The 14,224-nt window shown below is 27.3% G+C and overlaps 4 protein-coding genes across 7 annotated transcripts; 1 reads left to right on the top strand and 3 right to left on the bottom strand.

Annotated features, from left to right (window-relative positions):
* Positions 1-960: 960 nt before the first annotated feature.
* On the bottom strand, positions 961-4,755 carry OCT59_024893 (uncharacterized protein; the record flags this gene model as incomplete). The annotated part of the gene is made up of 8 exons (XM_066134765.1): positions 961-1,215; positions 1,283-1,785; positions 1,859-2,116; positions 2,190-2,727; positions 2,795-3,215; positions 3,283-3,589; positions 3,674-3,874; positions 3,951-4,755. The coding sequence occupies 8 exons, from the start codon at positions 4,753-4,755 to the stop codon at positions 961-963; spliced, it is 3,288 nt and encodes a 1,095-aa protein (XP_065991734.1).
* A 4,655-nt stretch (positions 4,756-9,410) lies between these two features.
* OCT59_024892 (uncharacterized protein) lies at positions 9,411-10,706 on the bottom strand. 4 transcript variants are annotated; one of them, XM_025315357.2, is made up of 7 exons: positions 10,643-10,706; positions 10,537-10,573; positions 10,392-10,471; positions 10,218-10,313; positions 10,015-10,135; positions 9,717-9,850; positions 9,411-9,643 (listed from the first exon to the last, which is right to left on the bottom strand). In XM_025315357.2, the coding sequence occupies exons 1-7, from the start codon at positions 10,670-10,672 to the stop codon at positions 9,566-9,568; spliced, it is 576 nt and encodes a 191-aa protein (XP_025182994.1). In that variant the 5' UTR covers positions 10,673-10,706; the 3' UTR covers positions 9,411-9,565. The 4 variants fall into 4 exon arrangements, with proteins under 4 accessions (XP_025182994.1, XP_065991732.1, XP_065991731.1 ...); XM_066134755.1 differs by having other exon boundaries at positions 9,411-9,621; XM_066134754.1 differs by having other exon boundaries at positions 10,537-10,706.
* A 90-nt stretch (positions 10,707-10,796) lies between these two features.
* Positions 10,797-12,648, top strand: OCT59_024891 (60S ribosomal protein uL3). The gene is made up of 7 exons (XM_025323257.2): positions 10,797-10,855; positions 10,945-11,137; positions 11,216-11,776; positions 11,854-11,872; positions 11,953-12,138; positions 12,214-12,322; positions 12,387-12,648. The coding sequence occupies exons 1-7, from the start codon at positions 10,853-10,855 to the stop codon at positions 12,483-12,485; spliced, it is 1,170 nt and encodes a 389-aa protein (XP_025182995.1). The 5' UTR covers positions 10,797-10,852; the 3' UTR covers positions 12,486-12,648.
* OCT59_024890 (uncharacterized protein) lies at positions 12,583-14,210 on the bottom strand. The gene is made up of 4 exons (XM_025308657.2): positions 13,864-14,210; positions 13,109-13,792; positions 12,955-13,023; positions 12,583-12,894 (listed from the first exon to the last, which is right to left on the bottom strand). Exons 1-4 carry the CDS (start codon positions 14,112-14,114, stop codon positions 12,681-12,683), a joined length of 1,218 nt encoding a protein of 405 aa, XP_025182996.2. The 5' UTR covers positions 14,115-14,210; the 3' UTR covers positions 12,583-12,680.
* Between the last annotated feature and the right edge of the window lie 14 nt (positions 14,211-14,224).

The raw sequence follows: 14,224 nt of genomic DNA, 5'->3' as shown, positions 1-14,224 counted from the left end.
ATTTCCTACAGTACTTAAATACTGTGAGCTGAGCCGGAGTGCCATGACAAATTTATTTAGTAAATGATAAGGTCTTTGCTTTTTGTGTTTTTATTTGTAATTCTGTGCTGCATAACTAAATTAATTATCATACTTATTACGTCAACTCGGAATATTTGATATCGTATACTTACGAAATTACGAAAACAAGCACCCGATCCTATTTTTTTCTTGTAAAGCTTATTATTTAAAATTATAAGTGATATTAAAGTTCAAATTAATTTTAATATACAGAAATTAATCCATATATTTGGATATAAAATATAATAAATTCAAAATTTTTATAATATGTAAATAACAAAAATAAAAAATTAATAAAGTTTGTACGATGGTGGCATAGTATTATAGTAAAACGTGATTTTATTTTTGTAATCGGGGAGTTATTATTTATTATTATTACGAAATTTAATCAATGATCGAAAACGGCGATAATATAAAAATAATAATAGATATACCGGTACAGTAGTAAACAAATAAATATATCTTAATATAATGCAAATATATCGTTTTTGATTAAGGAGGTGATGCTTTTTGATTATAGAAGTTAGTTGTACAAACTGTTGTATCGTTTTTGATTATTGAAAAAATAAATGTATCATTTTTGATTATTGAAAAAAAAATTCTATCGTTTTTGATTATTGAAAAAAAATGTATCATTTTTGATTATTCGATAGTATCACATGGTCACATGCATAGATTCGACATACTGTACATATCGGAGACTTTATTCACTAAATAATTTCAAATTACTAAACTTATTAATCGTTATTTTTGTTTCCTTACTATTTACTGTTTCTTGTATATTTTTATTAAGCCATTTAAAACAAAGAATTGCCAACATTCATATGTCATAAATTTAATCCTTATTTTCTCAAAATTTGTCTTTATTACAACTAAAAGACAATAGTATTAATCAATCATCTATTTCATTGCTATGCATATAAACTCCAAATTCAATACTATCATTAAAATTTCTTTCGCATCTTCAAGTGTTATACTATTATTACGGTCCTCTTGAATCAGACGTAATGTTACTTCTGGTACTAGAACTTCGTAAATAAAATCCATAGGGTCTAATGGGTACGTTTTGTCTTTTGTGAGATTATTAGAGTTAACAAACAATTCTATTAAAGTATTAACAATAGTATATAACCCATTAAACCCATAATAACCTGGCTGTAAATTAGTAAAGCTAATTAATAAAATATAAACAAAATTTATATTCAAACAGATAATTACCAACCTGAAAAACTTCAAATCGATTCATGAGCATCATTGGCGCCTTGGCTTTATTATATCCGACTTCTTTATATATTGAAGATGCAATATCCCAATAGTAACTTGAAATATTTCCGTTAATAATTTCAATGAGATCTTTTTCAAATTTGATTATGCGTGATGGAAGTACATTAAAATCGATATATTCAGGATATCCTTTTGATAATCCATGTGGAACAATATTCAATTCACCATGATGCATTATACAAAAAGACCAACGTTCTTCTTCTGTGATTGGCTTGTTTTGTAGATTTTGTAACTGGTCTTTTATCTTTTCTGGTAAAATATCTGGTAGGATATTATCACAATAGGGGCATAAATTGTGAGAATTAGGTACTAAATCAAATTCTAAATCCAAGTTTAAATCATCATTAGATGGCAGTTCTGGAAGATATTGAAATACATTGCGGGGTGGGCTTGGCATTATAAACGATGATGATGATGCAAATGAAGATGTACTTCTTCTATCTATTAAATAAATATAGGTAAAGAAATTAATAATACAGATATTAATGTTATTACGTTAAATATATATCTTTACCAGTACTAATTGAAGATAAATTATCTTCTCGTTTTCGTTTAAGATTTCGAATTTGTTTTGTTTTCCTTTGTTGTATAGAAAACGTATTACCAGATTGTGATTGGTTTGGTAAATTTATTCTATGGGACGATCGAGGTTTAGCAGATAATTTAGGAGGTGCGCCTAAATTTGATTTTGTTCTTTCACTTAATTCTGCTGGCCGAAATGGATCTTTAATCTCCTGAGATGACCGTTTAAGTGGATAAAATATTTTATTACCTAATGAGCAAAAGTAAGATTAATATAATAAATAACAATAATAATTTTTAAAAAATTATTTCAAACATCTTACCTTGCATATTATATAATCTAATAATTTCTTGATAAGAATCTTCCATGTCACCTTGATATATTACATTATTTTTTATAGACGCGGGAACTACTCGTTCCTTATTACGAAAATAGAGAACAAGATTTTTCTTTGCTTCGTTTACAACTTCTAGATGTCCTTTTTGTTGTGTTTCTATAAGCAAAGTGGCTGCATGACAGTGCCTACATTTATCACGTAATGAACTATTCCATATGTATTCCCAGCATGTACATTCACCAGTAATAACATTACATATATGAAATCCTTGTTCTAATATTACATTTTCGGATAATAAAGATTTCATAAGAAAATTGATCATATCATTTAATTTTCGTACAATTTCCTCATCTAGACGCAAAGGCTTATCATCATAAGAAGATACGAATAAATCATCAGATTTTTTTTTAACAAGAAAAGTATTTTGGTCTGATGATATCTTAACCATATTAAGAAGAAAATCTAATCTTCCTTGATTTAATCTTCGAAGTTTATCACAACATATCATATCATCTTTAGTTTGCTATAAATAATTTAAAATAAATTAATTTAATAATATTATTTAAAAATGATAACGAAAAAATTCTTACCTGTTCAATCGTTTGAGTATTGAATAAAGTAACTAAACCAGATTCAAACTTATTTAAATCTTCATGACTTACAATAGTTTCACTTTGAAATTTTATTCCATACATTCGTTCAACAAATGTCAATGGTGTTTGTTTACCACTATATACTGCTTCAATTGTCCTATTGATCCGTTCTGTAAAATTGTTCGTAGTCCATGGAAATCTGTTTGTAATGTTTTTGGAAATACGACCAGCATCAATAAAACTTAATTTCCACTCCGTGCACATCCAATTTTTAGATAAATCATCTATTAATTTATCTTTTTTAGTTTTTTCCAATGGAAGAGTGTTAATAAATTCGATATATTTCTTAGCCATTTCAATGGCAGTTTCTTCAGTTCGACTACGACCTACAATTTTAAACGCTAATGCTATTGGATATCTAAACAATAAATAATTAATTAGTTATCAATTTTAATAAAAAAAAATTAATATAATATATAACTTACCTGAATTTTGCAGGTATCTGCCATTTATTTAAATTTTCACTAAAAGTTTTCATAATATGAAACCAACATAAAATTGGTTTATGTGAAGCATTTTGGATAGCAAGTTTAGATGGTCTATGCTTATCAATTAAGATATATGGCTTCCAATTATTGTTTTGACATTCACGAACTCGTTGAAATCCGTTTCCAGATAAAAGATTTTCATAGTACCACTTGTGTTCACAGAACTCGTTATCACATGGGATATTTTTTTTAATAGCGTCAATAGCCAATTTTATAGTATGATGATTTTCCTTATTAAATAGCGCTAATATATATATTTTATTTACAATTTAATAAATTACAATAAATTATATACTAAATAATTTAATATATGTCAAATTTTACTTACCAAATGCAACAGGCAATCCGCAACCAGCACTATTCTCAGTAACAATTGATAATACCGGTGCGCGGTCCAAATTTAAATCATATTTACCATCTATTCCGATACAGATTTTACCGTAATCACGAGCATTTTTTAACCAAAACTCATCAGAAATTGTAAGTTGATAATATCGGTCAGGTGAATCAGCTGGTTGATTAATGTCTGCTATTTGATAATATAATATAAAACCTTGAGATTTTAATATATTATTTACTAAACTATCGAAGCTGAGTCGAAGGACCAGTATCATCCTTTAATTTCTTATCATCTCTGGCAACAAATTGCCGGAGTTTGTCATTATTACATATTATACGTTGGCTTGCTAATGCATTGTTAATTACTTCTTCTGATGCACCATTAAGTGATGTTAATAATTTCGCTTTTATCCCTTTGGCTGTCCTGTGGTCTGCTCTTCTGCTTAATGCTATCGAATCTCTGACAGAATAAGTTAAATTTATTCTTGAAATTTTAGGAATATTATTATTGTAAAATGTACGATGAGTTCCTTGAATGGTAATTCGCAATGGATTTTCTAATGATAGCCAAGATAACCGACATTCAGAAATAACTCTGACACTACAATGGTGCATATCATTTCCATTTTTCAAATTATTTCGTAAATTATAATTTTCACAATTTTCATTACATTTTCCAACACTACCGCATAATCTTTGACAGTTGCCTCCATCACCTGAACAATACATAACCCAATACCAACATTGTTGGTTTTTGGCTAATCCTAATTCAATTTGAGAAACCAGATCTCTTCCTAAACTGGTTAAAACTAAAACATCATCAATACGATTTGTTGATTTTACCGTTCCAGTTTTAGTTTTCCATGCTAAGTAATCTATTGCCCCTTGTACACGTTCTACCGTTAAGATTCCAGCTTTAACAAGTTTAGGAGTAACTTGTCTACTTTGATTTTTTAAGCGATAATTTTTTAAAAGATTTGCATTTGATATATACCATTCTGCAGCACGACCAAATGGTACATTTACTGAGCCATCATCGTTGTATTTGATTTGATTTTCGTAAGTTTCCATATTATAATATATAGTAACGTTACACAAATTTATAGAAAGAAAATTATTACAAATAATTATCACGTAAAAAATATAAACAAGGTTATAAAACGCAAAATATATTATAAAAACTATTATATAATAAAGAAAAAAATATCAAAAGAGAAATCAAAATTTTTGGAAAAGAAAAAGAATTGAACCATTTGTCGTGTGAAAAGTATTATGTGAACGCGTTAAATGTTATACAATGATACATTAACTTGTTAAGTATAAATTAAATAAATAAAACGTGATACTATCGAATAATCAAAAATAATACATTTTTTTTCAATAATCAAAAATGATAGAATTTTTTTTTCAATAATCAAAAATGATACATTTATTTTTTCAATAATCAAAAACGATACAACAGTTTGTACAACTAACTTCTATAATCAAAAAGCATCACCTCCTTAATCAAAAACGATATATTTGCATTTAAAATTGAATGGACATGTAATATGACTTTCTGTTTTTAAGTTGAAAATTAATAATATAAATGATATTTCAGATTAAAGTAATATAATCCTTTAACAATATATTTATTTTTTCTTTTGTTAAAAAATTTTATTATAAAACAATCAAATTCTTTTTTATTTTAACATTAATAACCAAACATTCCTTTCTATTTTCTACAAACCTAATTACTTTTTAATATTACTAAAATAAATAACAAAATTTTGGGATAATTTTAACAGATTTTCTATTGTGTTTAGAAAAAAGATGAATAATTTATATAATATAAAGACCTTTAACAAACTTTTAGGAAAGAAATTATAATATGTGTTTAGTTATTTGAAAGGTTAACTTAATAACGTACTGTACGTTAACTTAAAACTCTTCGTAACGAAGGTTCATCACGTGCAAAAATACCCTTTGGTACATAAAAAATTCTCCCCTTGGTACATAAGTTAAACAATGGACAAAAAAACAGGAAACTGTCTCAATTTCCGGACCAGTAACATTTACAACAGTACGGTCAATGCGGCTTGTAATATTGTAATTGACGTGTGGCATGTAAATGATGTCGAGTAAATTATTGTTTTTTTTCTTTTTATCGTAGTTTAGACCAATCAGTAAACGATTAACGAGATTAGTGATACCGACTTATCTGTAGCAAAATGTTAAAATCGGTTTCATTTATTATTTTAGTTTAGCCAGCTGTTAAAAAGCTTTGTTAAAACCTACAGTATGTTTAAAGTTAGTAGTTAGTATACAATAAAATTTAACAAGGTTTTTGTTTAATTATAATTCTGTTAAAACCAATCAGTTAATAAAATATTTCTTTGTACTATAAACAGAAGTTCAAAACTTTAAATTTTACACAAACTTTAGTATACCTTTTTAATTTACTTTGTTCATACGAGATTAATATTTCGATAATTTCAATTTTCTTTATATAATGCAGCTTTAATTGGCGTACAAACAAATTACCGTATATTCCCGAAAATAAGCACCCTTTCCCGCATTATGCCGATTTTGGCCGAAATTATGAGGCCTTGGCCGGCATTATGTGCAAAAAAGGGGTGCTTATTTTCGGGACTATGTGGAAGTTTGGTATAAATACAAAAAAAACTTGATACCAAGATTATGGTCTAAGTTCCTTCCAAAAAGTTATATATTGGTGTTCCGAACATCCAAACACCAAAAAAAAAAAAAAACCGAAAAAATCAAAAAAATTCTGAAATTTCTAAGCTTTCATTTTCATTTTCTTTCTTTTTTTTTTGAAAAAAAAAAGATAAGAATACAACTTATAAATAAAATTAACCCTGGCTAAAATGCCTTCCCTCACAAAATCATTTGCATTCTACGCGCATATGTCAAGATTCTTTATCGAGAAAATGTCTCTCGTAATGTTACTTATTATTCGATCCTTAAACATCCCGCCTACAACATTCTGGAAGATTAGACACGCGCATGGTTATCTTTCCGGAACAATAAATAATGGTGGCTCATTTTTATATGACTTGGTAAAGGCAGTCGGAAATCTTTTCCAATTGTACTTTAACAGTTTAAACTGTCGTTCTTGTTCTTGTTCTGAACAACTTTTAGCACGCATAAAGAAACTAATTTTTTACTTTATCCTTACTGTAATAATTGTTACTTTATTTATTTTGAAGAATTAGAAGGTATCTGACGCATTCATTCACTTCCTTCAGTGAAATATTTTTTTAATAAATAAATAATGCGACAATTATTTATTTCTATGTGAATGTGGTAAATCTTATATTTTTAACCATTTAATAAAGCAATTTTTGATTAAAAACAAACAAAATAAGTGTTATAAATGTTCATAATTAATATTTATTTACTGTCAATCGGATATTCATTATTTTCGTGATAATTAAGTAAATGAACCAACGTATAGAATGTTACACGGGTATTTGAATTTTAATGACTACGTAATATGCAACATACAGCTGGATGATAAAAGCGTTTCAAATTTAATTTTTTCTGTTCAAAAAGAAAAAAATTATTTTTTAAAAAAAGGGTGGCAGATCTGATCATATTTGGTAAAAATCGTCACAATATATGATTAATGTAAAAGTGGTTACAACCAAATCGTTTGATTTATTATAAATTTTATTTAATTTCATTTAATTCTGGCCAGAATTAATCACGTCACGTGATTTACCGGAAAAAAAAAAGTTTAATTTACATGTCATTATTTAAAATGTAAGAATAATCGGTAAATAATCACAAACTTTGAATGTCTAAGTAAACTTAAAAATTAATTTAAAGTTACTTTCATATTTTATACAATTGATAATTTGAAATTAAATATAATTGATATAAAAATCAGCTTTAATATTTATTACTATATAAATTAATAGGACAATTGCAAAAAATCTTAAAAAATAAAAATTTATTTGAAATAGTATTAATAGTATTATAAATAAAAAAGATTTAAAATCGCAAATGTATTTTATTAATTTATTTATATCAGTTACATACTAATTAAGTAAATAAAATAATAATTGCAATTAATATGTATTTTAATGAATTTTATGAGAAGTATCATTTCAATTACCACAAGAATGACAACTGTATGAATTGTACCTTTTATTCTAATTCTCCTTTAGTACTTCTACAGCTGATTTGATTTTCAAGTATAATTATTAACAAATAAATTATTAACTTAAATTAAAGGGTTATTAAATTGTTTCATAGGTTTAATATATTGTTTCATCTAAGGTTGCTGGAGAAACTAGGGGGTTTTGGCAAGTTGGTGAAATGCTGAAATAGTGAAACTTTGCCAAAACTATATGAAAGTCTTATTAAAAAGTTGGCAAAACTCTGGAGAAAAGCGAAACCTGACGAAACTTATTATAAATGCCAAAACTGCCAAAACCTTGCTGAAACTATAATAAAACTATAGTAAAATCTTGGAGAAACTAATCGTAGAATTTTGGAGAGGTTTAGGCAGGCAACTTGTTTTATCTATTAAGTTAGCTCTTAATTATCATTATCAACTGCTAATTGTATTACATAATGTGCTAATCCATAAATTTTTCCATATCTTTTTTTCTTTAATAAATGTTCTTTTAAGGTAAAATGAACTGTATCTTAATGGAGTATATGATTGTGAATATCTTTGAATAAAAATACATATGGTTTAATTCTATACTTTAGCTATAAAATATTTACATGTACTTATTTTTAAGTCTTTAAAAAAAGAAAATAATTGCATAAATGAATTATATATACTTAGTTAACTTTCTTTATCTTAATCCTAATCCTATGTTAATTTCTAATTCTAACTTTGACTAATTTTAATTTATAAAGGTTACTTGCCTAAACTTCTCCAAAATCATAATTAGTTTCTCCAAAATTTTACTATAGTTTTATTATAATTTTGGCAAAGTTTTGGCAATTTTGGTATTTATAATAAGTTTAATTAGGTTTCACTTTTCTCCAGAGTTTTTGCTAGCTTTTTAGTAAGACTTTTATATAAATTTGGTAAAGTTTCGCTATTTTGGCATTTTACCAACTTGCCAAAACCCTTTAGTTTCTCCAGTAACCTTACCTGCAAGTTGATTATGTACTATAAATTGTAGGCTAATTTGGATAAAGTTATAAGTATGGCATTCAGCTTTAACTAATTTACTGATAATTGAAAAAGGTACTTGAACTGCCATCAAAAGGTAAAATAAGATTATGAATTTATATATTTGCATATTTGCAAAAGAATTTTAATATGAATCAGTTAACAAGATCTTGGATGGTATTGACAAACTTATGGTTTTAACTGAAATTAGATTAATGCTAAGTATCTTGATGATTTTGACAGAATGTTCAGATTGTCTGAGTTTTAGAAGTGTAGTTGTTGGTAAAAAGTTTCATTACTAACTGTACCCTTTTATTTTCATTTGTTGCTTTTTTTGTTATTTTATTTTTTTTGGTTTGTTTGGCATACTTTTATACTGGTATTGCCTGAACATTTCTATTGCACAGTAGAAGTGGGGGTTTCAGAAAATTTTGTAATTGAATATTACAATATTACTATAACACTATGCCAAGTTTGCCTTAAATTACTATAAAATGTTTTTTATTTTGTTCAATAGTTATAATACTCCAAATCTCATAAATGCTAATTTTGTGAATTAAAAGTCAAAACATTTTTAACACTATTAAATTTTAATATAGCATTAATTTTTGAGAATTAATGTATAATTTTTTACTTTCTTGCCTGTTTCTATTGATTTATTTTATTTTTTTTAATAAATAAATAAATAATATTTAATATTTCAAGATTACTATTAATAAATTATGGTTCTTTTAATGTTATTAATTAAATTTGTTGTGATGGATCTGCTAACATTCTTTTTAACATTGTACCCCAAGTATCTGTTGTAGAAGGAATAACAATCTATTATAAAAAATATTTAACGAATTGATAAATGTAATTTAAAAATTTAAATAATGGTATTATATGTACATACTTGAAAGGGAAACGGATTAGCCTCTAAAGTTGTGATAGGAGGTATATGATCTTTTTTATCATTAATGAAACGTATAATGTTTAAAAAACATGTTGTTAATTGAGCGCTCATTTCTTTTCGAATTCTTAATGTTTCTAAATGAATCAATATTCAGAAATTAAATAATTGTTGTATTGAAGAAAATCGAAAAACATGTAAAAAGTAAATAGGTTAATTTTAACAAAATAAAATAAATTAAGGATAAAGACAACACATTAGAGTTTAAAGATGAGGGTAACAATCAAATATAAGTAATTACCGCCATCAGTTCGACATATAACAGTGTTTATGGTAACAGCCCATTGTTCCCAACATATTTCTTCTTCTGATTTAGAAAACCAAGCTTTTTTTGTTCTTTTTTCATGAAACATTACAGCAATCTACGAGATATTAAATTATTTGAAGAATAAGATAAAAAGATATTGTAAGGCAACTTTGAACTAGAAGAACGAGATATTTAACTTGTCCTTTTTGATTTCCTTGGGTTTCTAAGATACGCATAAATTGATCTACATTATCATCAACTTTTTTTTCAATTTCTGGGTCATCTATGGCAGACTAAATAAAAACGTTAGAAATCAATGTTACTTATCGTCAGTAATGACCTGTAAAACGAAATTATGGTGAGTGACTTACATATGTGATATCTAATACATCCACTTCTTTCGGTTTAATATTTCCAAATACACGATAAAACAGTATAGTATGTAATATTCCTTTATAAACAAAGAAATTTTAGTATAAATATGATAAATATTGTTTAAAATAATATAATATTTACCACGTAGAATATCTGCGACAGCCGTTCGATCTACTGTCTTAGAAAAAATGTGTTTTATTTATTATGTGAAATGAATAAATTTAAAAAGACTTATATATATATTTACCAGTTCGATCGGATATACTTCAGGGTTCATGGTAAAAAATATATTTTCAATCAGTACCTATATTCAAAATTGTAGATTATAAAAATTATGGCTGTTACCTAACAGATCTGGATCCAGTGATTTTCGTGCGACTTTCAAAAATTTTTTTTAAAGCAAATTTTTCAAACCTCGATCTTCCTCTCTTCCCAATACCATAAAATAAAGAGCAACATGGTATGTATGATTTATTTAAAAATTAAATAATCCATCCATTAAATTTTATATCTCATTAATAATGAATTATTTGTTGGAATAATATAAAGTCTCATAGAAAATTTGAGGCTCCCCGTCATGGCTCTTTGGGATTTCTTCCGCGTAAACGAGCAAGAAGACACCGAGGTAAAGTCAAGTCTTTTCCAAAAGATGATCCAAGTAAACCTGTTCATCTGACCGCTTTTATGGGCTATAAGGCGGGTATGACCCATATTGTTCGTGATTTGGATCGTCCTAACTCAAGTAAGTAATTGAATGATATTTTTAATCTTTGACTGATGTAATCTAAACAAGCGTTTAAATTATTTTAATTTAAAATAGAGATGCATAAGAAGGAGATAGTTGAAGCTGTCACCATCATTGAAACACCACCTTTGAAGATTGTAGGTGTAGTCGGATACGTTGAAACACCAAGAGGATTACGTACCTTGACCACAGTATGGGCAGAACACTTGAGTGATGAAGTCAAAAGAAGATTTTATAAGAACTGGTATAAATCAAAAAAGAAAGCATTTACAAAGTATGCTAAAAAATATTCTGAACAAAATAAAGAAATCGATACAGAATTGGAAAGAATTAAAAAGTATTGTCAAGTTGTAAGAGTATTAGTTCATACACAAATTCGTAAAATTAAAATTCGACAAAAGAAAGCTCATCTGATGGAAATTCAATTAAATGGTGGCACTATTAAAGATAAAGTTGACTGGGCTAGAAGTCATTTTGAAAAAGATGTGGAAATTTCTTCAGTATTTGAACAAGATGAAGTTATTGATATTATTGGTGTCACCAAGGGTAAAGGTTTTGAAGGGGTCACTCATCGTTGGGGAACGAAGAAACTTCCGCGTAAAACCCATAAAGGTTTACGTAAAGTTGCTTGTATTGGTAAGTATTTTATATTCTTCTTCTCAAGGAAAATAGTTATCTCGTGATCACTAATTTTCCAAGTCAATATTCTTTAGGTGCATGGCATCCCTCAAGGTAAATAACATTATTAGCATCTCTCTTTTTATATTTTTTTTACAAACCCGCACATTCTAAAAAATTAATAATACATTAAGAGTAATGTATTCTGTTCCACGTGCTGGTCAAAATGGATATCATCACCGAACGGAAGTCAACAAAAAAATTTATCGTATTGGTAAACAGAGTGAAGACAATAATGCATCAACTGAATACGACAATACTAAGAAAAAAATCACACCATTGGGTGGTTTTCCGCATTACGGTATTGTTAATGAAGACTTGTAAGTAATAATTTATTTCTTAAATAGATAAAAAAGTTACAATTCGTTAATTTCTTTTTTACTTTTCCTGTGCAGCGTTATGATCAAGGGCTCATGTGTTGGAGTTAAGAAGCGTGTTCTTACTTTAAGAAAAACTTTAATCACCCATACAAAACGTTCCGCTTTGGAGAAAGTTTCACTTAAGGTACTAATCTTATTATTGCTTTTTTTTGCATATTAAATCTATTAACAATGGTTCTTCTTTCAAGTTTATCGATACGAGTTCCAAATTTGGACATGGGCGTTTCCAAACTCCAGAAGAAAAACACGCTTACCTTGGTACTCTCAAAAAAGATGCTGAAAAATAGTATAGTCGTTTCATTAAAATTAAATTAATGGCAAGAATTGTGTTTTACATTTTAAATAAATTGATAAATTGTTTATAATATGTAATATTCAATCATTTTAATCTTGGTGAAATTTAATTTTTTTAATCAATGTTTAAATAAATTTTACTAAATAATAGTACACAAATTAATTATAGTTCTATTTCTGAATAAGATTTATTGTTGAACAGAAATATCCAAGGATGATTTATTGCCATCATTATTAGATGATGAACTGGAAAGTTTAGAGCGAACATCGTCTATTGAAAGTTTGCGAGCTTCAGTTCCCGTAACATCATCTCCAAATGGGTAATTATTTTGATTATATACCCAAGATTCCACGGTTGGACGTGGATTGGAAGTGATTTTATCCAATTCACGTTTAATCAAACTACAAATAAGAAATTTAGTTAAAGGAAAATTATCATTTTCTTAAACTTTTTACACTTACAAACAGAAAGAGTCTAGTTCCAAATCGTTTTCGTCATAACCGAAAGGATTCTCAATTTCACCACCGATTCTTTTTTTTTTTTTTTTAAAAAAAAAAATTAAATTAAATAAATTATTAATATGATGAAAAATTGAAGATAAAGGGTTTAACTTACAGCTCGATGCCCATCAAAATCATAGACGCCAGAAAAACAACAGGAATAGTAATATAATGAAGGTTTTTAATTAATTGAAAAGGCAGACTAAGGCAATATATCCAAACAGTTTGTTTCAAATGAATAGAATAAGCCAATGGAATAGGACTTCTTAAAATTCTTTCAAATTGAGTCAAACAATCTACCATGGTATTTAATGCAGCATACATAGAATTTGTAGTTGGAACATCAGTTTTTTTTTTTTGTGCTAGAGTATCAATATATGAAGAAAGATAAAGTGTTATTTCTAAAGGTAAATTATGGCTCACAGGTATCGGGGTACCTTTCCGTCTTTGATGTGGTTTAACTTTTGGTTTAAACATCTTTAAGCTTGATTGTCTTCCTAACTTTAAATTTTCTCTAATTTTATTCTCTGTTAAATCTTGATCTTCAATAGGTGCAAATCCTGGTAAACTACTCTTTATATTTGATATAAGATATTTTAAATCCTCATGATTACTTCCTTCTTCTTCTCGAAGATAATGCTTTGTGGCTACAGCAAATCCCAATAATAAATTTATTGCTGTTTTCTTTTCTAAGATATCTTTTGTGCCTTCGTCTTCTTTAACGTTTATCCAAATAGTTCTTGTAAGATTTCTTATAGCTACGACCAAAACTGACCAAAATCTTCTTCCTTCCCAGTATCTAAAAAAGAACAAACGAACTTTTTCAATTGTAAACAATTGATTTTTCACACGAATAAATAGTTGCATTACCTGTCATATGCAGTATTTGTTCTATAAGTAAGCAAAAGACCTACGACGAACCCAAGTATTGGAATAAATGTTGAATCTATACCTAACTTGACGTCGGTTTTTTCATAAAGTACTGTTACAATAACTGCTACTATTGTAACCACCAAAGTAGATGGAAGTACTCTAGGCAAAACCGATCCTTTCCACCTAATACTATGCGGTTTATGGTACACGTAAGGATCATAAACTTTGGGTTGGTTTCTTTTAACCATTTTATTATATTTTCCCTAAACTTTTTGTTTACAATACAGAAACGTTACATTATATCATTAAAGAAATTAAAATGAATTCGTATTGTAACTAATTTTCGATCACATTTGTT

This window comes from Rhizophagus irregularis, chromosome 5, assembly GCF_026210795.1.
Source record: "Rhizophagus irregularis chromosome 5, complete sequence".
In the NCBI taxonomy this organism is placed as follows: Eukaryota; Fungi; Glomeromycota; class Glomeromycetes; order Glomerales; family Glomeraceae; genus Rhizophagus; species Rhizophagus irregularis.
The sequence above is the reverse complement of the archived record's forward strand: the minus strand, read 5'-3'. Positions and strand labels throughout refer to the sequence as shown.